Here is a 23932-nt window from a genome sequence, read left to right on the forward strand (position 1 = left end):
AAGCAATTTAGCAATATGGTAACGTTAATTTCAATATACTCATGTTAAATTTGAAGCGCCTTGCCCTGCTGATAACAGCTCAGCAGCCGGTTCTGTTCACCACGTTGTTATTTTCTGCTTGGCTATGCTAAAAAGAAGCTCAACTGCCCTTTCAATGCCACTCTCCCTTATTCGCTATGATATTTATTTATGAGAGAATGGTTAGCAAATCTCTGCTAACATTCCATTAAATCGCTGTTATACGTTCACGTGTTGAGGTAATGTAAACGCGCTGTTAACCAAACGAAATGTAGTCTGTTATTTAAAATATTTTACTACAAACAAATTTAAGTAGAGAACTAAAATAACTCTTCTCTCGGGCATACATATTTGTGTGCTCCAGACATGCTATACTGCTTTTGGACTCGCTGTTGCTGTGTTGTTCAATATTGTAATTCAAAGTGATTATTATTATTATCTTCATTTTACGAGTTTCAAAAAGCAATAAAATTTCGACATCAAATAAAAAACCAAACTTTTTCATAAACAACCAAATTATACTATTCGCATTATTCAAAAAATGTTTAACATTTTTGCCTTAATTTAGTTTTCATGTTAAATTCACTGCTGCATTCTCGGCAGACGTCGCTTTAGAGCGCCAGCAACAGCGGCAATAGCAGAATAAATTTTAGTGCGCCAGAGCAATGTCAGCAATAGAAACGTGTGTTTTGGTGTCTACAGAAACGTGTTCGTTCGATTAAAAATTTTGTGCATAAATAAATTCATAATTAATTTGGCCAAATTTAAAATTAATAAAAAATAGTAATTTAGAAGAGTGGAAACTTCGTGGTCTAAGAAACAAAGTGAGTTTATTTCATTAAAAAAAAAATCGGTTTTCGGCACACTTGTTAAAACAGCAAAGTGCCTATAAATGCGTGTCTGTGTGGCTTTTATGCGGCCAAGCAACCACCCGAGCAATGTTAGCACGTGAGCGTGGGGTTAGAATTCGCGAAACATAGCATACGGAAATGGAATAAAACAGAATAAAACAAAATAAAAATGATTTAACAAAAACCAAAATAGAATTTTAGAGTGGCTATCTCTCGATTGCATAGAAAATTACATTGCTTTCGCTGTAGCAGTTGCTGGGCGGCAAGAGCCTTCTGTGAGATGTACACACTCCATTGAAGGTCATTAATGGTTTAATACAATGGTGGTCGGTTTTCTTGTTGGTTCATTGTTTGCTGTGTCAGGAACTGAAGAATGCTCAGAAAATCAATTTTTCCACATACGACAAAAAAATGCCGGATTAACAGAAATATAAAATGATATCAATAAACTATGCTCCACGAGGCAAAATATTTCGTTAAGTTATAACACACATGAGTATTGGTATTTCACATATAAGATCTTCTTAGCCTGTGCTTATGTACAGTGTTGTGTACAACTTAACCGTATATGTATGTATTAGGCCGGGTCGATTTGTGGGAAGGCAAAAAAATCGCCCATTGCTCTGTGAAAATCATATTCAAGGGATCAAAATAAGAAACTTTGCCGAAGGAACCATACCTCTAAAACGAATTCTGATGTCCCCCATTTCAAAATACATATCAGCATTTTTGGCCTTTACATGAAAAAATCAGCTAAATGGCTATGTTTTTTCTTTATTTTTATTTATTTATAATAATATTTATTGTATTATTTATTTATAATAATGTCTATTTCTTCTCTTAAGAAATTTATTTAGTCAGAACATATGTAAATGAACTAAAAAGTTCGACCCAAATTGGGGGACATCAGAATTCGTTTTAGAGGTATGGTTCCTTCGGCAAAGTTTCTTATTTTGATCCCTAGAATATGATTTTCACAGAGCAATGGGCGATTTTTTTGCCTCTCCACAAAATACACTAAAAGTTCGACCCAAATTGGGGGACATCAGAATTCGTTTTAGAAGTATGTTTCCTTCGGCAAAGTTTCTTATTTTGATCCCTAGAATATGATTTCCACAGAGCAATGGGCGATTTTTTTGCCTCCCCACAAAATACACTAAAAGTTCGACCCAAATTGGGGGACATCAGAATTCGTTTTAGAGGTATGGTTCCTTCGGCAAAGTTTCTTATTTTGATCCCTAGAATACGGTTTTCACAGAGCAATGAGCGATTTTTAAATCGACCCGCCCTAGTATATTATGTATATATGTAAATGCATGTCTGTATATATAATTGGTGCAGAATTGCAGAAATATCTTCGGAGGTTTTCTATTGCCAGCCGAGGGACGACTGCTATCAGAAAAAAAGTTTTTCTATTATTTGATGTTCATACCCGGAGATTCGAACCAGTGCGAATGGTAATCACGCACCAACCCTTTCTGATACGGTGGCCGTAACATGCTTAATATTTTCGCCTATACCCATACATACATATATAAGCATAGAACATTTTAAAAAGAACAAATTTTTGAAAACCATATACAATAATTTTTTTTGTGTTCCTCTTTGACAAAAACAACAAGAACAATCTATTGACCATACGGAAAGACTGATAATTCGGCAACGTTAGTTTGTTTATTTTATTGGTAATATCAATAGACTACAGACGTTCTTACTAACTAAAATCAAGATCTGTATTAAAATACTTTGAGGAAAATACTATTGTAAAATAATATTGAGCTTGATAATAAAAAAAAAAACAAATTTTTTGGCAAAGAAAAAATTAGGCGTAATAGAATTCGAAATCTCGTTTAGTCCCGAAGTGGGCGCGCTACTGGTACAAAAAGGAACTGAAGAAGGAACTGCATGAGGGGCAATCATAATCAGTATTTCTCACACCAAACACAAAAGGTAACTAGAAGATAGCGCTTCTGCTTTCAAAGAACTTTAGGTTAATTAGAAGAAGACGGGACTTATAGGTAGGAATGGGATTAGAAAATTTAAGGGAACTCAAGGCTTATTTAGGGAAGATCTTTTGAATACGCTCGATTCTATCAATAGGGAATTTGTAATGAGGGCTTCAAATCCTGACGCAGAAATTTTGTAGTGCGGTAAGATGAGGTTGCAAGTCAAATATATTAAATACATAGGCCTTTATAGAACACTTCGATGGTGGTACCAACCGTGGTCCAACTTCACTCTTTCTTTTGCTATGGCAAACTTTGTATACAATTTTATTAACTGAATATTGAAGTTATTGCCAATATTTTTGGAAATATTTTTTAATAAACAGCTCAAATGTTGTGGCATAAATGTGAAAACAGTGTAGTTTGACTAAGTGTGCATATATATTTTCGTTTAATTAGTGATAGAAAAAGCAAAATTTTGAGAGTGTTTACGACCTGCGCAAGACAACAAAAAATGTATTATTGTTGTTGTTGTTAGAAAAGGTCTATGAGCCTTCGAATCTGCCGGGTGAGCCCTACATAGGCCAATTAGTTTTACTTAATATTTCCTGCTCCGCTTTTTTTAATCATCTCTGAAGTTTTAGATTTTAAATTCGAATTTTTAAATCTAGAATAAATGGTTCTTTCTGCAAGGCTATTTGCAAAGATATGATGCAATAGGCTCATACAAATTTAACCTAAATATAACAACACTAAAGCAAAACTTGCTTAAATTTTTCTCAGAGCTGCACATAAAACCCCACATATATTTATATAATCGCTACCCGGCACAACATTTTTTATATCAACTGGAGACACATTTGGTCAGAAAAAGCTTTCTCAAATCTCTAACGTGTATTCTCAACAAGAGGATCATAATATTATTATTATTATTAGAAGGCCATTACGCACTGCGACCAGAGCTGATCTATTGTGAAAGGCCTATTTTGTAACCCTAGAGTTTTAGGCTTTTTAAAAATTTTAGCACAATTTTGGGTTTGTTGTTCCAGAGATTGCATGGAGATACTACGATACCACCGTGGTGATGAAGTCTCTGTCTGCCCAACGCAGGACATTCACAAAGAACATGTTCTGAGCTTTCTATGTCCATTTCGCAAAAGCGGCAGACATTGGTCTCAGATAGACCAATATTATTTAGATAATACCTCAGGCTGCAGTGACCTGTAAAATATCCTGTTAAAAGACGCAGATCTACTCTGTTTAGTGAGAGAAGTTTGTCAGATATTCCTTTGTTGGGACTTAGGAATAGTTTGCCTTGACGCTGACCGGCACAGTTTAGCCAGTGTGCGGCAAGTTTTCTTTCTTCCCATTTCCTAAGGAATTCATTAATGTGGCCTTTTGTGAGTCCACAGAAAGGCTCAGGACCAGTAAATTGCATATTTGCTCCTTGTTTTGCAAGGTCATAAGCCATTACATTTCCCTTATGTCCTTCATGTCCCGGAATCCAGCATAGTGTTACTATGTTGAGGTTCCCTAACGTGTTGAGAAGGTTTAGGCAATCATTTACCAATTTAGAGGTGATAGTTGTTGATAGAAGGGCTTTTAGAGCCGCTTGGCTATCTGAAAGTATGTAGATGTGAGTACCTCTCATTTTCCTGCTAAGGCATTCTCTCACACATATTTCGATGGCATGTATTTCTGCCTGGAATATTGTTGGGTAGAATCCCATCGGAATCGATTTTTTGAATTTAGGCCCATTGATTCCTGCCCCTGTTCTACCATTTTCCCAATTTGGACCCATCAGTAAACCATAGCTGGGAGCCAGGTTTGAAAGTGAAATAGTTAGTTCTCCAGTCTATTCGTTCATTGATTATAACTTGGAAGTTCCCTATGAAGAATGGGACTATGTAGGAAGTCTTCCAAGATCTTTAAATGTCCTTTCATATCCCCACTTTTAAGTTAAGATATACCTTTTAATCTTAAGACACTCGAGCGAGCTTCCCTTTCAATTGAAATTGGAAACGGTGGTATGTTCAGGAGCACACCCAATGCATCCGTGGGACATGTTTTCATAGACCCTGTAATACCAACACATATTAGGCGATGCAGTTTGTTTAATTCATTTGCTGCCTTTCTTTGCTTGACCTTGGGCCACCATGCTAAGGATGCATAAGTGACTATGGGTTTCACAACTGTGGTGAATGTCCAGAAGGTCATTCTAGAGGTTAGTCCCCATGTCTTACCAAAAAGCCTTGTACAGGCAAATAATGCCCTTGTGGCTTTTGAAGTAACTCTCTCAATATGGGAATTCCACGTAAGCGTTTTGTCAAGACTGACGCCAAGATAGTTCGCTTCTGTCGAGAGTTGAAGTGTTGTTCCATGAAGGGTCGGACATTTGAGATTTATGTTCCTTCTCCTAGTAAACGGTACAAGTGTTGTTTTGGATGGGTTAATGGAGAGCTCTTTTTCCGTGCACCATTTGTTTATTATTGTAAGGGCTTGCTGCATGCGATCCGAAATGGTTTCCTCATGCCACCCTAATACATAAACTACTAGGTCATCAGCGTAAGGATCATAATAAAGGGCACTTTTTTAAATTCACTTTTTGGTATCGAATGAAACGAATATTTTGCTTTATTTTATACATTTAATAAATTCCTTATTTTATTCAATACTTACAAAACTTAATTATACGAAACATTAATTATATAAACTTTTTTAAATAAAGATTAATTCTATAAAATAAAATTAGTTCCATTTTCGACATTTAATTGGTATGAAAACTTGCAGATTATTCGAACATTACATTTAGCTTTCTTCATTAGCTTCTTATTATTGACTATATAAAATTTTGTAAATAAAAGTTTTGTGTACAAAATAAAATTGTAAAAAATCTAAGTACTACCGGAAAATTGTTAATGATTTTGCAAATATTCCTCAACCTCAATAAGGTTGGAGAAAATGATAGGGAATGCTAAAACTAAATTTGAGAACTAAGAGTTTATCAAACGTTGGAGAATATTTTTGCTTGTGTTTACTGCGTATGCCAAGTTGACTATTAAGCAAGTTTATTCGCCATACGCTAGTGTTCAGTTTTGTTTAAGAGTGTTCCTAACATTTGCTACAACAATGGTACTAAAAATAGATAATAAAATGCTCCTAATATTTATGTATGTATGTATGTTTCTATGGTGGGAAAATATACGAAAGTCCCTTTATGCTTGCTTTGCGCTTTATGAGCTTTCCTCGATACTGCATATGTATTTATTTATGCTTTACATAAAATGTTACATATACGTACGAATACAAATGTAATTTGGCCAGAACATTTGGGCTAACACTTTAGGCATGGCTTGGCTTTAACCTCGTAACCTCCAAGCAAAACTTGCGCACTGCCCTTTGTGTTTATTGGTCCAGTCCAAGTCATATCAATTCTGTGCGGCGGGGGTGTGATGATATTTGTTGAGTTCTTGACCAGAAATTCCGTCTTGCTGAAAAATCCACAAATCAGGCCTCTTTTGACAAATCAGGCCTCTCTCAAATATCTCCTGATAATATCCTTTATTTACCGCCAAATTGTTTTAATTATTAAATTTATGTATTTCATGTATTCAGAAATATTTTCAATAATAATACCTAAATTGAAAAAAAAGTTTTTCAAACATGTACACATAATACGAAGTTTCAATTATTTGTAACGATTCGCAAAATCCTGTGACTTTGATTTTTTGTTATAGGCGTAAGCCACTTGGGCTGCTTGCAAAAATCTGCAGTGTAAAATAAAATTAAACCTTCGTGACATACGAATACAGATTGACAACGGTGACCTATCTTTTATCTGCCTGCTGGATTTCTCTAAGGCATATGAGGCATTTGATTCGGTAAATGTTGTTGCTGTTCTTTGCCCTGTCAGTATAGTGTAGTCACCGGTCGTCTTCGTCTAGCTCATCTAACGGTAGGCCCAGGAAACCAGTTGTTTCGACGGGTTGAGTCCAGAGGGAGAGGGGTGTTAGATGAGTGGGTTTGATGGGACATGTGAAAAGGTGGTTACTGTTGTGCGGGGTGCCTTCACATGCCGGACATATGTTTAGTATATCGGAGTCGATTCTGGATAGGTAGGAGTTTAACCTGCTACAATATCCAGAACGTAGTTGTGCCAAGGTTACGCGGGACTCTCGGGGAAGTTGGAGCTCTTCGTCTGCGTTTGGTGGTGGTTGGACTCCGATAACGGCATTCGGGGGTCGGGAGCTTAAGAAGGTGGTAATCTCCCGATGAATGTCGTTTATGGCCTGTCTGTACATTGTCCGATCCAGTAGCTGTCTGTCTGTTTTGGCTGGGAGGTGGCACAGGCTCGAGCAGGTGTCACCCTAGCAGAAACTGCTTACTGAGCAATTTGTTATGATCCTTGGTCAGTTCGCATTTATTGTAGAAGAAATCGGGACAATTTCTCTATGCGATATTACAATGAGCTTTGAGTTTAAGTGTGCCCATAGGGGACAACTGCCGCTTCCTAACTTACAGCCATACGATGAAAGTATTTACAGCTTGGTTTCGCGTTGCCTGGTACAACTTAAGCCATTTCTCAAAGTCGTAATCATCTAATTTGGTTTCTCTCACTCGTCTGATTATTTTCTATGCTTATAATTTGTTATTATCTCTCTCAATTATCTTATATGTCATCGAAAGTTAATTGTACCCTAGAATTTAATTTATTTATAATACTTAGCCGGTCTAGTGCAGCTTTTCAATACCTTAACATAGGTACACATGTTCCAATCAACCATAAGGTGATTTGTTCGCGTAATTAACTTGTTGTATGAGATTTTGTATGTGAAACTATTTCTCGAGCTGTTTATAAAGTAAGTAGTTTCGCAAAATGTTTGCGGCATTAAATTGATAGGAAAAGAGCAAAAAATCAAATATTTAAAAACTGCATTAACACGTTTTATTAATTTCTCTTATTTATAATTTCCAATTGAATTTTGTGTATATTTATATTTTTACAGTCTGCTAATTTATTTGTGTTGCTTCATATTTCCCTTAAAAAAATTAAAGTCTCTTACGCCCTATTCTGTTCCCTGAAATATTTCTCAATAGCTGTATATGTGTATGTATGTACATATATATGTAAATATCATTCACATGTTCACTTTCAAGTTACTTAATACTAAATTCGTTTGTAAACAAGTCATAGCTCACTTCCCGCCTTTAATATTAAGTCTAGTTGCCGTCAACCGGCACCCAACCAACCCCCACAGTCTTTCAGCTGCTGACAAAATTACATAAATTTCAAATGCTTCTTAACTGGAGGTTTTTGTTGAAATGTGCGTAAACATATGGTGCACTCTTGCATTTCAATAGAAGCGCTATCCCTGTGGAAAAGATTTTAACTGGTGCTGCAAAACACTCATTTGGCTTAAATCCAATTTCAAGTTGGAATAACATTAAACATCACCTTTGTTGAGGATCATCCTATTTAGTATTGGTCCGAATTCGATCCCCTCCATCGGGTTATAGATTTGATTGGCCTAAGTTGATTTTTTTGTAATAATTTTCCGTGTTACTCTCATAATATTCATTGTTTATTTTCAGGATAATTTTTGTTGCTGTATGAGAAAAAATTAAACTAAAGAAAGAAATAATTGGTTTGCAAAAAATTGTGAAATTTTAATTAAATTTCAACGTGTTGTTGTTGTCGCTCTCACATCATAAAAATTTCCCAAAAATGATTGGCGAATGCTAGTGGAGTAAAAGTTATTAGCCAGACATACATAAATCTGTGTTGTTGCGATAGCATAGAATCGACTGTCGTGGGTCAATGGGTCTAAGCTTTATAGCTAGGCTGCACGATGATACGGTTGAGGGCTGGGTATGTATCATATATACGGAATACTTAGTCATATTATTGTATTTTCGCCTGCCTCACTGCTGTATCAGACCGAGCTGATATCTACTTCAAAAGCCGCATCACGGGTACAGTGTGATCCTACTCTATGACAGGAAATCTACAAACTACTTGTGAAATCCCGTTGATCTGTTAACCATGACTGGAACTTTTTGTACATTTAGCATTATCTGGGTTCCAGGATATTGTGGCATTTCCACCTATACAAGGCTGATGAGCTAGTTTGTTCTAGCACTACCATACCTGTTACCGATATCAGGTATTTTCCCCACAAACCTGCAAACTGACCAGCGACAATTTTTTTTTTGTGATTGTGGAGAAAATAAGACTCCACAACTAGAAACGACAATAATTGTTCCACGTACGAAATCTACATTCACTTGCATTAAACGGTACATTTTTGTTAAAAAAATCCCAGTTCTTACTAGCCCAGATTGAACACGTTTTGCAACGCTTTTGTAGAAATTGGCATTCACATCTTGCCAACGAGGACGAGACTGCACACTTTACACTGTACATTGTAGTGTTGTAACCGTTTCTCTACCAATGTTCGGCACTATCTAAGCGAAAAACTCAACCGATCGGTAGATACTTTTTACAGGAACTTCAAGGTCTCAGTTCTATGAAAATTGGGAACCTGACTAGATTGATTTTCAGAACAAATTGGTTTCAATCGACGGTGGTAATTGACGGCGTCACAAATGCCTACACTTAGTCCCTTACTGCCATCTTGAAAGGTGTCGAAAAGAGCGTCTCCTAAGTGGCGAAACCAAAGCCATAATACAATTCAACATTCTTCGGTGCGCAACGCCCATGTGGTCAGGGCTATAGATCTTACGTAGAAAAGTTCTCTCGAATGCTCCGAGTGTATTTTCATATTTCTTCGGCATCGTCCGGGGAGGTCAAGTTGAGAGAGGAACTTTTGTGAGGATAGAGAGGGATTTACTTTATAATAGCTGACCCAATCCCAAATATAATCCGCTGGCCAAAGTTATAGTACAATTCGTCTGATTTCTAGGTTGAGATATTAGCTGGTGTTTTATGTCAATATGCTTTACTTTTAAGTTACAACTAACATATGTCAGTGTTATCGCCTTAAACGCTTTTCAGGAATACTAAATACCTAATACATTTTTTTTTAATGGAAATACTTTATTTGCAATCTATCTTAGAATACAGATATTCAGCAAAAGAGATCTTATTACCTAATGACAGCATAGTATTTACACTGGTGCAAAACTACATAGAAAACTATAGAATTTTTTCTTTTTACAATTCTTATGCATATTTTATGTTATTAGATTTAATTTTTACTCGAAAATTGTATAACTTACTTCATGTATAACTTATATTAGAATTTTAAAATTTAATGGAGCATTTTAACAATTTCCTATTTAGCTCTTTTTTTTGTTTTTTTGTTTTTTTATTATTATTATTAAATTGACAAATTTAAAGGAATGGCAAGTCTAAGACAAGATTGCGCTTTAATCGTCTAATTTCATTGGTTGTGTCCAACAAGCAAATAGCATTTGTGTTTACATGATTTGACAATCTTTCAATGTATCATTTAGAATATACTGAGATTTCTCTCTTAACAAATGGAATACCTAGATCCATGTGTATGGCTTCGTTTGTGATAAACCAAGGTGCATTAACAAGTGTTCGTAAGGTCTTTGACTGGAAGCGTTGCAAAATCTCCACATTGGACTTACTAGCAGTTCCCCAAAGCTGTATACCGTAGGTCCATATAGGCTTTAATATACATGACATTAAAGTATTCATATATTTTGTAAATTAAACGGTAAATTAAAAACCAATAGATTTCCCTAGAGGGATGTTGCTCTCTACTTATTATGACACAAGTATTGTGTAGTTACTGTCACCTCTGTATGCCCATTACCTTGCATTACACCTTTTGCATTTGCTATTTATTGCTTGAAAAAATAAACACACTAAGAGCTAAGAGTCGGAAAAGTGGGCTCGGCGTGCACTTTCGCATTCTGCACATGTGCACATATGTATGTCCATATATACAAGTCTGTAAACACCGCTCCGTTGCTGGGAAATTCAAACGAAAACATTTCGGTTGTGCTTTTTCTTTATGAGTGTAATTTCAATGGACCAACAAAATTACATATGTATGTTCATATGTAAAGTACTTACACATGTATTTGGTTTGTTTTCAGTTTTTTATATATATTTTTACTGTTTGTTATGTTTTTGTAACTGTTGCACTTTTTGTTGTTTCTTTAATTGTGTTGTTGTCGCTTGTGTGCATAATGTGGAAAATTAAACATTCAGTGAAGTGAAAAAAGAAAAGTCTGCAATGAGTTGAAAAGTGCACAATCGCTATGTATTTGTATGTATGCATGTATATATGTGGGAGTGCAGGAGGAGGGTAGCCTATATATGTATATACATATGTAGTCATGGAATTTGCTATCTTCGTAGCTTAATGCCACTTAATACAAGTGGGCTTAAGGCCTTTAATGCAATAATACTTAGACAAATAGGTGTTGATTCTATAAAGAAAGCGATACTTACGAATATTTATCACAACTCAAGAGTACGTTCCAGCTCAGTTGTAGAAGCTTAAAACTCCTCGGGAAGAGAGTCCCAGGCGGCTCAATGGCTTTATTCACATGAGTTAATACCCCAAAAAACCGCGTCAAAGTCGCTTAAAAGTAAAAGTCATGCCACTCGTTTTCTTTGATTATCATGGAGTTGTGCACTCGAAATCTCAGAATTCATTCCAAACTGTTCAACGGTAAATAAACAATATTATTTGGAAGTCATGCGACGATTGAGAGAGAATGTGCGGAAACGGCCCAATTTGTGAAAAGAAAACTCATGGATCTTACGCCATAATAACACACCGTCTCTCAAAGCTTGTTCGGGTGTGCTCCGTAGAACCGTGGGGCGACTGGTTGATTACACCAACACATTGCGATAGGTAGAAGCAGTGGGGGCTGAGGGTGCTAGATGGCGGGAACAACGTGTGGGCCACTCCCTGTATTTCTTAAGGCCGGGGCAAGTCTTAAAGTTGCACCACCCGTTGCACGGGTTGCATCTAACAGAGGTTGAGTTTGGGTGGAGCAGTCTATGGCAAACGCAACAGCAATACACTTCGGGTACGGGCTTAGGCTCAATTTTAGCCCTGAGGAAAAGTATTTGGCGCAGTCTTGCTGCATGGAGCTGCTCCAGTGACGATTAGCGAGACAGAGCTCGTTTACTATGGCGGTAGTCTCTGATCGGAAAAAAACCCGAGTCTTTCCGGTAAGGAGTACAAGAAGGAGTCTTCTATGCTGACGATTGTTCGATAATGGCGTCGGGCAATGATATCTAGCAGCACTTGGGGCAAAGACAAAGAAATGTTACTGGCGACATTACAATCAATTGGCCTGCCGGTGCTTAATTACATATGCCGTAGCCGTCTGGTCGCCTAGCACTAGTGATACGTAGTGGATGAAGCTCCAAAGCACTGTAATTAGGATAGCCACAGGATGTCTCCTGATGTCTCCCCGGGAACACCTTCACAGCGAGGGCTCCATGCTCTAGGTTAAGCAGCACAGCAAAAAGCTCTGTGCTACTGTAGAAATCACAACTGCAGACATTTGCTAGAGTCTGAATCCCCCCACTGGCGTGTCAGGAGGCATCTCTTCAACCACACTGACGAGATCGAGGAAAAAACACAATGGCAACTACTGGACCGGACAATATATAGACAAACGGTAAACGACATGATGAAGGAGTCTACCACCATCCTAAACTCCCGACCCACGAATGCCGTTAACGGAGGCTTTATCTCGGCACAATTACGTTTAAGATATTTTAGTAGGTTAAAGTCCTACTTATGCAGAATATTCCGTCGACATACTCAATACTAACCTCCTATTCAAATGCTCCCCCTTAAACCCACTCACCTCACACTGCTCTCCCTGTAGAGCCAACTCGTCGAAACAGCTTTTTTTCCTGGGTCTACCGTTAGATAAGATAGACAAAAACGACTGGTGATTGTACAATACTGGCAGGGCTTGATGAATTCCTAGAACAACTAATGAATTCACTGCATTTAGCAGAGTTTTGAAAACTGATACAGCAGCCGGAAGTCGATTATGCAGGTGATAGAATAATGAAACTTTAATGATAACTAGGGAACAAACATACAATTTGGAGTATTAATGTGGCACTCAATGATTGTTTCAGAGGTGGGATTTATCTCAACTACGATGAACAGCCGATATCGAATAAAATTATTTAATGAATGAAGTCATATATTAAAAATTATGCGAGTGCTTGTTCTTTCTAATGAGTCCATATAATATCAAAATAAATGGATTGTTGTTAGTTTTATTTCATAAATATATCGATCATGGGTTTTACTAATTTTTTTATTAAAAGCCAATATATGAACATTTATTTATAAATTCAATGTTTCCAAACAGCTAACACCAAAATTGTTTCCCTTTATTTTATTTTCAGACGTTTTCACGATTTCACCTGCCAGTGCTCTCACTAACAGCACTCCCTCTCTCTCACTCCTAGGTAATGACAAGTAGTACGAGTCCCCGGATTGTCATCATAGGCGCAGGCGTCTCTGGCATATCTTGCGCTGTTCGACTACTCGACTATGGTTTTCAAAATGTGCTGCTTCTAGAGGCCGAACCACGTATTGGCGGACGTGTTCATACTATACCGTTTGGTGAAAACGTCATCGATTTGGGAGCACAATGGTGTCACGGCGAAAAGGACAATATTGTCTACGAGCTGGCCAATAAACATAGTTTACTCGAATCAACCGGAGATGTTTATGAAAATTACAAGTGCATACGGTCTAATCGGGAGGTTGTGCCTGAAAATATTAGCCAGCGACTGAAAGACATCGTCAGCGATAGTTTAGTGACACGTCAAATGGAATTACGAAACTGTAATGGGTCGCTCGGTAGCTATTTAACTAACAAATTCTATGAGGCTTTGCGTAGACCGGAAAACTCTGATATTGACATGGCGATAGCCAAAGAGTTTTTCGAAAATTATCAAAAATTCGAGAATTCAGTGGAAGCCTCGGATACATTAGATGAGGTATCGGGTCGTGGCTATTTGGAATATTGGGAGTGCGAAGGCGATATATTGCTCAATTGGAAGGATAAAGGTTTCATCGAATTTCTACGTTTGATGACAAAGGCAAATAAAATGAACAATGAGTTGGGTGTGTTGGAAGAGCGGGTGTTACTGGACAGTAGTGTAACGCAGATATGTTGGAATCGTAACGATTGCTGTGTAGATATTAAGTGCAATGGTGGTGAGGTGATTATTGCAGATCATGTTATACTCACCGTATCGTTGGGTGTACTCAAGGAGCAGCATATAACACTATTTGAACCAAAATTGCCTGTGGAGAAGCAACGTGCTATTGACGGTCTGGCCTTTGGCACAGTAAATAAGATTTTTATTGAATTTCCTGAGAAATTTTGGCCTGATGACTGGACGGGTTTTACACTGCTGTGGCGCGAGGAAGATATCAATGAAATACGTGGCACTTCCCGCGCTTGGTTAGAGGATGTGTTTGGCTTTTACTGCGTTAGCTATCAACCGAAAATTCTGAGCGGCTGGATTATCGGCGCCAATGGACGTCACATGGAAACGCTGCCCGAAGATGAGGTGCTTGAAGGATGTATTTATTTATTCCGTAAGTTTCTGAAATGGGACATACCCAATCCCAGTAACTTCAGAACATCGGCCTGGCATACGAATGCCAACTTTCGAGGCTCTTACTCGTTTCGCTCGATGTACACCGAAGAAGTGGGCACAAGCGCACGTGAATTGGCGCAACCGCTTACCGTTGTCACGAGTACGCCGTTAAGTAATGGCGGCGAATCAAATGCGAATCCACTCTACCCGCAAACACGCTGTGATAAACCAATTGTACAATTTGCCGGCGAAGCGACTAGTGATCATTATTATTCCACAGTACATGGCGCAGTAGAGGCGGGCTGGCGTGAGGCGAAACGTTTGGCAGATTTCTATGGCATGCCACGAAATGGCACAAAAGAACCGAAAGCACAATTATAACAGTTTTAGGGCTTTGAATGCTAGCATAGAGTGATTTGAGAAAAAGGGCGAGAGAGCGGCGGGTGCGAAATACTATATGATTACTCTCAATGGGCTCTTAGTACTCTATGCAGTTTTGTGGGCATTCGAAGTCCTGAATATGCAAATTGAAAAATATAAATCTATACAGTTTTCCATTGCTATTTAAATAATTGCTATTTATTATAAACACGCTCATATTAGCGAAGAAGTTAATTTCAGATGGCCAATCAAAAAATAAAAACAAAAATAGTTAAAAATAAATCTCTTCCAACTCAAAATTCACTGAGCTTCTTGAAACACTTTGAGATCACAAATTAAATATTTGTTTAAAATTGTAGAAATGCAAAGAACTGCGGCACTTTTTCGGAGAATTATGCGCCAAAATCTATAAAAGTAAATGTTACAATCGAAAATATAGCTTCGAAAGCGCTGAAGATTCTACCGGCATACTTTTAGGTGGATTTATTATTTTTCATTTCGTATTCGGTCTAAAACAAAACAAATAACCCGCGGTGCTTAGCCGCTCAAATTATTATTGCCATGCAATTTATATAATAAATGAAAGTAAAGACGTTATAGCCATTTATACAAATTATGCTAATACACATCGTACTGAAAATATACAATATAAAGCACAATAAACAGTAGAGCAGCTGATTTCAGTTTTTTCTATTTAATTTGTCTCTAAATGTTAAGCTAAAAACTTAAAGTTTTGTTTAAATACACTAAACTGTTAATCTTTGAATATAGATTTTGAGATTATTTCGCCCAAAAGCAAAAACAAATTGGATTCCTCTTGTTTTTTTTTTTATTTTTTGCTTTACTGCCTCTACCTGGTCAATGTAAATATTGAATAACAAAAACCTGATGAATTATAGTTTGAAGCTTTGCACAAAACTCACATAAATTTAACAAAAAATCGAAAAACTGTTTTATAGCCAATACAATTTTAATATAGCAAGTGTTGTTGTGAGAATTTTTTTTTTGATACGATGTTGAGCCGATGTCCATATAAAGGCATGCTCGAAAGTTTTTAAATGGAAGAAAATGCTCAAGCAGGTTTTTGTTATTTAATAAACTATACTTTTGTAAAAGAAAAAAATTTAGAATGGAAAATATTGTGAATGCTGTAGAAAAAAAAAGTTGCTTAATTAAGTGAGAACAAATGTACGCTTAATAACAATTGAAACTCAAATAATGGTTGAAATGGTAATAATTACAATAATAATAGAGATGTCAAGTTTTAATAAAATAACCTCTGAGCCTGATTGTTACACAATCCTTATCCCTTTAAATATTGTACCACTTATCGTACTATTCGCAGCCTGTAATTTTTAAAGCATAATATTTTATGACCTCTAAAAGAGCAAACTGTTTAATCTTACTAGAAATATATCTTAAAAGCATTATTTGTCTCGTATTCGTAAAACTAAATTCGAGATCTGAAATTCTTCTGCTCTGACAGGGTCTATAGATTTTAGCCTACATTTTATGAAATAAATCAAATCAAATGGCAAAACCACGCGGTTATCAATTTACGACTCACTTGAACGAATGATTTTGAATTAAACAGTGTAAAGTTCAAATGGAGTTCGACCATTCAAGAGTGGCGTAAATTGTCCCCTGTTTAAATTCTTATTCTTAGAGATTTTTCTAAAGATGGGCTGCAAAATATTGCCTGCAGCGCTGGATTTACACTAGGGCTCGTATAATGGGAAAAACATTTTGGGGTGCTGTAAAATGTGAAGTATGTGAAGTCAGCATTTCTCAGCCAAAGATCAACACAAAAAATTTTAAGGTCTTGCTATCAGGTCCAGCCTAATCATCAGATGCTTTCAAACGGCAGAAAACCGTCATCTGAAACATTGTTTTTTGTTAGTGTGTAATCGGTGCTACAGTTGATTTTTCGATTTCAAGATAATTACAAAACACCACGAGTAACGCAAAAGGGGGGTTTCGGTGAACCTACATCATAACTCGCAATAGAATTAACTGAAATAAAAAAGCCAAATACTTTTGTTAAAGGATATGTTTCTCGAAGTATCTCTGGGAGAAACTTGTTTTTCGTTTTTAAATGTTTCGTTTTTTTTAAATAAAAATTGGCGGACTTGCTATGGTAAGATTAATAATTATTAAAGAATAAAACAAAAAACTCTCGGGGTACCTAGTCACGACGTGGATGGCCGGGTATACAAACCCGGCCTGTTGAAATAGGCACGCACATAGAATGCGTTTGACTGTAATTACTGCGGTGTTTCTTTTTATGAGGGGCACACAAGAGCGCATGGTCAAGTGCAAACCTCAAACATAATCTATGGTTTTTAGGGTAAAAAAAAAAATCGATTTTGGTTTATTTGAGAAAATGAATGTACATAATCTCAAGAATGTTGTGTCTAAATTTTAAGTCAATCGGTGCAAAACTCACAAAGTTAGAGCATTATAACCGTTGGGCGCTCCGACTCGGCTACCTGCTATAGAAAACTTTAAATCGATTTTCTGGAAAACGACGTTTTTCAAGTCGGTGGACACTTTTTCTCTGAATCTACTCGACCGATCTTCCTGAAATTTTGTACACACTTTCTCTACATAATTACCGAGGTAACCCTGGGAGGTTTTTTTTCAATTTTTATTTATTTTACAATAAACAATATTATGCGATTTATCGTCTAAAAATCGCACTTCTACTTCAAATGTTAAAAAAAATTGAAAAAAAAATTTTTTTAATAAAAACTCGACAGGGTTACCTCGGACAACTGATTACCTAATGAAAACTCTTTGATTTTTTGATTTCAGATGATCCAATGCTGAGAAAAACTGTCCACGGCAAATTGCCTTTTTTTCGAGACGTCTGCGTAGATCTGCTGTCAACGGCTCAATTTTGTATATTTTCTTGTGAAAATTTTTGAAAATATTTTCGAAATATGAGTTTACAGTATACTAATTGGATAAATAAATTTACATGAATCATCTTTCCAAAAAAAAAATCATAAATAAGTGCATATTTTTAGTGGAATTAGCCCTACCCCCCCTTAAGGGAGGCTAAATTCCGTTCAGACTGAACTTCACATACCCCAAATTTAATTTTAACTGGCTGTGAGGCAATGACCCCGACATACTAAACATATGTCCAGCATGTGAAAGCATGCGAAGGCATCCCGCACGACACTAACCACCTTTTCACATGCCCCATAAAAACCCACTCATCTAACACAGCAAGTTTTCTGGACCTACCGTTAGATGAGCTAGATGAAGACGACTGGTGATTCACACTACACTGACAGGGTTAAGTTTACTGCTACACCAAAAAAAAAAAACAACAGTCGCGGGCAGAAAGCGGGCGTGGTTTTATCCGATCTCAATAATAATTATGTCAGCTATAGGTCAGTTTTTCCCCCTAGGCCCCTTTTTCAAATTTTACTTGCGTCATATTTTTTTCTCGAGCGGATACTTTTCACCCAATTTGAGTAATTTTGATTCATTAATAATACGTTTTTTTTTGTTCCTTTTAAAACTTCCCCCAGTTTTAGTTCCAAACTAATATATATTGAACAACGAGTAGAATGTGTAGCACGTTTCAGTGCGTTATTTAATTTTTGCTCGAACTATCGTGCACATGAACGGACGGAACATTGTTAAATGGTCTCCTCTCATCATTCTGGGCATTTTGGTATGTACATATATGTGAACGGTATGAAGTGTTACCTATTCAAAACACCATAACTTTTTTGTGTGAAATTAGTTTTTATTGATTTCAAAGACAAAATTGTTCAACAATGATTACAACTTTAACATATTATATATTCACTTTAGCTCGATATGACCGCCTTTTGCCTTGACTATAGCCTTCAAACGGTCAAAAAATGAGTTGCATGCTGCGCGAATGTGATCTTGAGGTATTTTGGCCTATTCTCGAATAATCGCTTTGTTCAGCGCATCCATACTGGCATATTTTTTTGTCCTCATCTTGCTCTCCAAAATGGACCAGATGGAATAGTCCATCGGGTTTGCGTGTGGCGAATTCGAAAGCCATTGCGTGGACGAAATGAAGTGTGGAACATGATTTTTTAACCATTCTTGGTTCACAAGAGCTTTATGAGACGGTGCCGAGTCCTGTTGGAACGTCGATGGTCTACGACCGAAATGTTTGCCTGTCCACGGCTCTAAAGCAGCTTCTAAAACATTTTCCCGATAATAAGTCGCATTCACTTTGACATCAGGCTCGATAAAAACGATTATAGAGCGTCCATCAGCGGTCACTGCGGCCCAAACCATTACTTCCGATGGGAAATTGCTTCGAGTGGCCATACGCCCATGGCTCAAATTCTCGTATGAGCGTTTGGTCAAGTAAACACGATCGTTTTGAATGTTTATGAACTGCTCAATTGGGAAATTTTTTTCATCAGATAACATGATGTTTGAAAATTCGCCATGTTCGTGCAAGCGCAACAACTCCTTTGCTCTTTCGCACTGAACTTTTTTTGTGCTGGGGTGTGCTTTTGGAACTTGTAAGCTTCATTTTTCAATATGCGTCGAATGCTGTCTTGCGATATTTTCAGTTCTTTGGCCATTTTTCTTCCACTTCGACGTGGATTTCGTTCAAGTCGAGCCTTCTTTTTTCCGAACCATTTGTGGCGTTGTTGCGGTTTTTTTTGGTCCACCTCCATAGCGTTTTGCAATGCTACCAGTATAATTGTAACATTTTATAGTGCGATACACAAACATTTTATTCACTTTGAGGTGACTGAGCTCACGAACAATGGCTGGTTGTTATTTTCCAGCCAAATATAACGCAATCACACTATTACGTTTGAATTTCATCACAGAAAAAAAAATCAACAAAACCGAGACGCAAATGCTTTTGATGGCTTATAAATAATATGTTTAACTGTCACTAGAACAATTTTGACGTTGATTTCATGAGCTGTTTTACAGATACAAGCAGTGTGAAGTTGGTAACACTTCATATCGTTCACCCTGTATATTCGATCAAACAGTCCAGTATCTGCTCAAAGCCTTTAAATGAAAAATCTAAGAAACACGCAGTTCTTACATTGCAATGTTAAGGGACTTGAAGGAAGCATAAGATTTATAATTGTTACGAAGTTTCTCTGTTAAGACATTGCTGACGAGCAAACGTTAGCTGTTTTGCTTTTGTTTCGAAAACAGTTTGTTTTGCTTTCAACATAGCCATAACTTGAGCCTTCATTGTTTCTTGTCTTGACTTACGCTCTCCAGTGGGGTGTGACCGTATTACGTACGAAACGATTTGACTGCATTAAATGATTCTTTTATTCTTAATGAAATAAGAAATTCGTGGAGACAAATCAAAATTGTCCTCATCCCCAAGCGAAATAAAGACCTCACAGATTACTGAAACTTTAGACCCATTTCACTCCATTCGGTACCTATTAAAATGATTAATTTAATGTTAAAGCAAATACGTTGATGCTTTGGATCAGAGTCTTGCCCTCCCCACGAACTGCTTTGCGTACAGAAAAAGTAAATCTGCTGCGATCTTCTGCAAGAAATCGCTGTTTGGAAGAGAAATGGTTACAAAGTTATACTGCCTACGCTGAACGTAGAAAATGCATATAATTGCGTCGGCGTCCGCATATTAGTTGACACGCTAAAGTCGTGTATTATTGAAGAGCATTATATGCGTGATAGCTAACTTTCTATCAAACAGGGTTCTTAAATTGCGTGCTGACTCGATTAATGTTAATGACGGCCTGCCGCAAGAAGCTGCCTTTCACCGATCCTGTTCAATATCTATACAGCAAATTTGCATGCGAGTCAGGACGAGTACACTGCAGTCTATCAATTTGCGAATGATTAGCGAATAGTTTCGCGTCACAAAGATCTGGCAAATGCCGAAACAAATCTTCATTACAAGCTACATGAATTTAAGGAGTCTACTTGGTCGCGCAACCTTTCTTTTAATCAGCAAAAATGCTGATTAATGTATGTTGTGCAAGGCAACCAAAATTGTGAACAACACTTTTAACAACCGCAGGTCAAAAAGATAAAGTTCTTAGGGACCCTTGGGAGCATTATGAGATCATAAAAGACTTAGCTCATAGTTCCTATTTTTTCAAAATTCTCACGTCGCTAGGGCTGAGCTGCACCCACATGTCGCTCTTAAGTTTTACCGAAGCTTCGTGAGGTCAAAGATTGAGTACTGCAGAACCACCACGGCGCATGTCACAAAAACCCTCATCAAGAGGATCACAACATTTCAGAATAGCTTCATTAGAAGATGTCTTGGAGTTCCTCTTTCCATACCAGTACCCTTACCATATGCTTTGGTTCATGAGTTACCACCTGCTGAGTGAGCTCTTTGGCTTTCTGCTGAAGAAATTCTCAAAAGTAAGCAATCCAATCCTGAGCTTTATGATATGATTGCTAACTCAACCAATTTCTAGTCTAGCTATAGTTTTGTGTCTAAAAAATTTGAGAAAATCCTTAATGACACTGAAGGGGACACCACTGATGGGAGAAGTAAGAACACGACTACTATCACTGATACGCAATCAGAGTCTGTTGAGGAGCTAAAATTTATTTATCTGGAAAAATTCTATGATTATCTTCATGAGGGTTTTAAAAATCGTGCTACAGATGCCTCAGCGATTGCAAATGCGGTTGGCTGTGGCATTTTCAATACGGTCAATAATTTAGAGTACTTTTTAAGCTTGAAATGCACACGCCCTTCACTTCTGATGAACTGTGGGCGCTAATCAAAGCCCTTGATATCGCCAATGATTGCAGATAAGAAAATATTTGTATTTTTACCGACAGTGTAACGACTTGCAGTCTATTAAAAAAATCTGTCTCAAACAACTGTTGTGTCGCTACATTTAATCGCAAAATTTTTGAGTATGGATTTCTCAGTGTGCACGTAGTTATTAGTATTATTGGAGTTTTCGTGTGCGTAGATGATCGGTGTCGACGACCCCGTAGCCGAATGGGTTGGTTTGTGATTACATAGGTAGGTTCGAATCTCGGTGAAAGACTAAAAATGAAGAAAAAGGGTTTTTTAATATCGGCCGCCCCTCGGCAGGCAATGGCAAACCTCCGAATGTATTTCCATCATGAAAAAGCTCCTCATAAAAAAGATCTGCCGTTAGGACTCGGCTTGAAACTGTAGGTCCCTCCATTTGTGGAACAACATCAAGGCGCATTCCACAAATAGGAGGAGGAACTCGGCCAAACACCCCAAAAGGTGTACGCGCCTTGTACAAGTATATATAGATGCTCGGCGAACGCGTTTGTACCATTGGCCACTCTTTAGTTTTATAGAAGCGATTTGAGGAAAGATTTCAAGAATAACAAATTTAAGATTTACTTTAAAATTGTCTGAAATCAGAGCATTCCTACTACTCACATAGTACATTTGATTCATGATTCAATTTATTACAGAATTATGCATTTGATTTATTTTATTTTCTGTAATTTCTTATTTCTTATTACTTGAATTTTTTCGCCAAGGCACATTTGCCTCTAATAACTTAAAATAAAACAGAAGGCTTTTAAGGTTTCATTCATCTGTGTGATATGTGTCTGACGAAGGTTACTCGCAGTGATTCTAGTGCCAGTGGAAGCCTTTATAGCGTGGATAGTAATTTAAGTATTGAGGAAAATAAATATAATAACGGTTCAACCAATAAATTTACATCGCAACCGAAATTTCTGATCGTCGGCGCTGGTGCTGCTGGTCTTGCCTGCGCTGTTTCATTGCTGAAGACAGGTTTCAAGTATGTGACAGTTGTTGAAGCAGAAAATCGCATCGGTGGACGAATTTTTACGACATCATTTGGCGATAATGTTATAGATTTGGGCGCACAATGGTGTCATGGTGAAAAGAAAAATATTGTTTACGAAAGCGTCTTTGATAAAATAATATTGGGGTCGTCGAGCTACATCTACACGAAGTTCGATTGCATTCGTTCGGATGGTGAAATATTACCGAATAATGTAGTAGACAAGCTAAAAAGTTTGCTTGCACAAATCTTTGCTAGACGTCATACGGACCTGCCTACATTTGCAGGCACATTCGGTGAATACCTCTCTAAGAATTTCTATGAAATTCTAATGAGTAAGGAATACAATGAAATTGATTTCATCGTTGCACGAGAGTTCTTTGAGAATTTCTTAAAAATCGAGAGATCTGAGACAGCTGCTGGGCTTGAAGAGATTTCTGCGCAAGGTTTTGAAAGTTACAAAGATTGCGATGGTGATTATTTATTGCATTTTGAAAATGGTTTTGGGCAGTACTTGCAAGTACTGCTAGAAGCGGATGAATTAGGTAACGATTTGGGTTTGCTAGAGGATAAAATTCTTTTCGGCTTAAATGTGAAAGAGATCAAATGGGACCGCGCTGATTTCAAAGTGGAGGTGACTTGTGTGAATTCGCCCGGTATATTCCTAGTGGATCACGTCATAGTGACAGTCCCGCTGGGAGTGCTAAAACGAGATGCAAAAACCATGTTCGAACCGCAATTGCCAGTATCTAAGCAAAATGCCATCGAAGGACTCGGTTTTGGCTGTATGATGAAACTATTTTTTGAGTTCTCCCCGCCTTTTTGGAACAATAAATGGACGGGTGTAGCAATGCTTTGGCGTGAGGAGGACATATCGGCCATACGTAAAAGCACACGTGCATGGGTAGAAAATATCTATGGCTTCTATAGAGTCCCAAATCAACCAAACGTATTAGTAGGTTTTATGGTTGGTTCAAAAATTCCGGCTGTTGAAGTAATGTCAGACGCCGAGGTTATAGAAGGATGTATGTACTTGTTGAGACGGTTCTTGCCACATTGGCATATACCAACTCCAATAGAATTCATAAAATCCATTTGGTTTACTAATCCAAATTTTTGTGGTACATCATCATTTCGTTCACTAAAGACGGAAGAATTGGAAACGGGCGCAGAAATTTTGGCACAACCAATTACAGTGCTAGCGCAGGCATCCACCTTTGAAATGGGTCTAACCGTAAAACCAGTGGTATTATTTGCCGGCGAAGCTACACATGAGCACTATTTCGGCACAGTACATGGTGCGGTGGAGAGCGGTATACGGGAGGCCAAGCGTCTGGAGAGTTACTACACATTAGATTAGGA

At 37.4% G+C, this 23932-nt stretch overlaps 2 protein-coding genes across 4 annotated transcripts; both read left to right on the forward strand.

Moving 5' to 3' along the window:
• Window positions 1-379: 379 nt before the first annotated feature.
• On the forward strand, window positions 380-16332 carry LOC128866213 (spermine oxidase). Of its 3 annotated transcripts, none has more exons than XM_054106764.1 (2): window positions 380-842; window positions 13203-16332. In XM_054106764.1, the coding sequence occupies exon 2, from the start codon at window positions 13269-13271 to the stop codon at window positions 14790-14792; it is 1524 nt and encodes a 507-aa protein (XP_053962739.1). In that variant the 5' UTR covers window positions 380-842; window positions 13203-13268; the 3' UTR covers window positions 14793-16332. The 3 variants fall into 3 exon arrangements, with proteins under 3 accessions (XP_053962739.1, XP_053962740.1, XP_053962738.1); XM_054106765.1 differs by having other exon boundaries at window positions 13266-16332; XM_054106763.1 differs by lacking the exon at window positions 380-842 and adding an exon at window positions 8619-8684 and having other exon boundaries at window positions 13266-16332.
• A 6032-nt stretch (window positions 16333-22364) lies between these two features.
• On the forward strand, window positions 22365-23930 carry LOC128867104 (spermine oxidase-like). The gene has a single exon (XM_054108204.1). The coding sequence runs from the start codon at window positions 22365-22367 to the stop codon at window positions 23928-23930; it is 1566 nt and encodes a 521-aa protein (XP_053964179.1).
• The last annotated feature ends 2 nt before the right edge of the window (window positions 23931-23932 follow it).

This window comes from Anastrepha ludens, chromosome 6 (assembly GCF_028408465.1).
Source record: "Anastrepha ludens isolate Willacy chromosome 6, idAnaLude1.1, whole genome shotgun sequence".
NCBI lineage: Eukaryota > Metazoa > Arthropoda > Insecta > Diptera > Tephritidae > Anastrepha > Anastrepha ludens.

Excerpts from the sequence above, each read along its gene's own strand:
- LOC128866213 (XM_054106763.1), top strand. The coding sequence starts at position 8,634 with ATGGGTCTAAGCTTTATAGCTAGGCTGCACGATGATACGGTTGAGGGC. Across the intron at positions 8,685-13,265 it reads ATGATACGGTTGAGGGCTGG|GTAATGACAAGTAGTACGAG; the intron begins GTATGTATCATA and ends TCTCACTCCTAG.
- LOC128867104 (XM_054108204.1), top strand. The coding sequence starts at position 22,365 with ATGTGTCTGACGAAGGTTACTCGCAGTGATTCTAGTGCCAGTGGAAGC.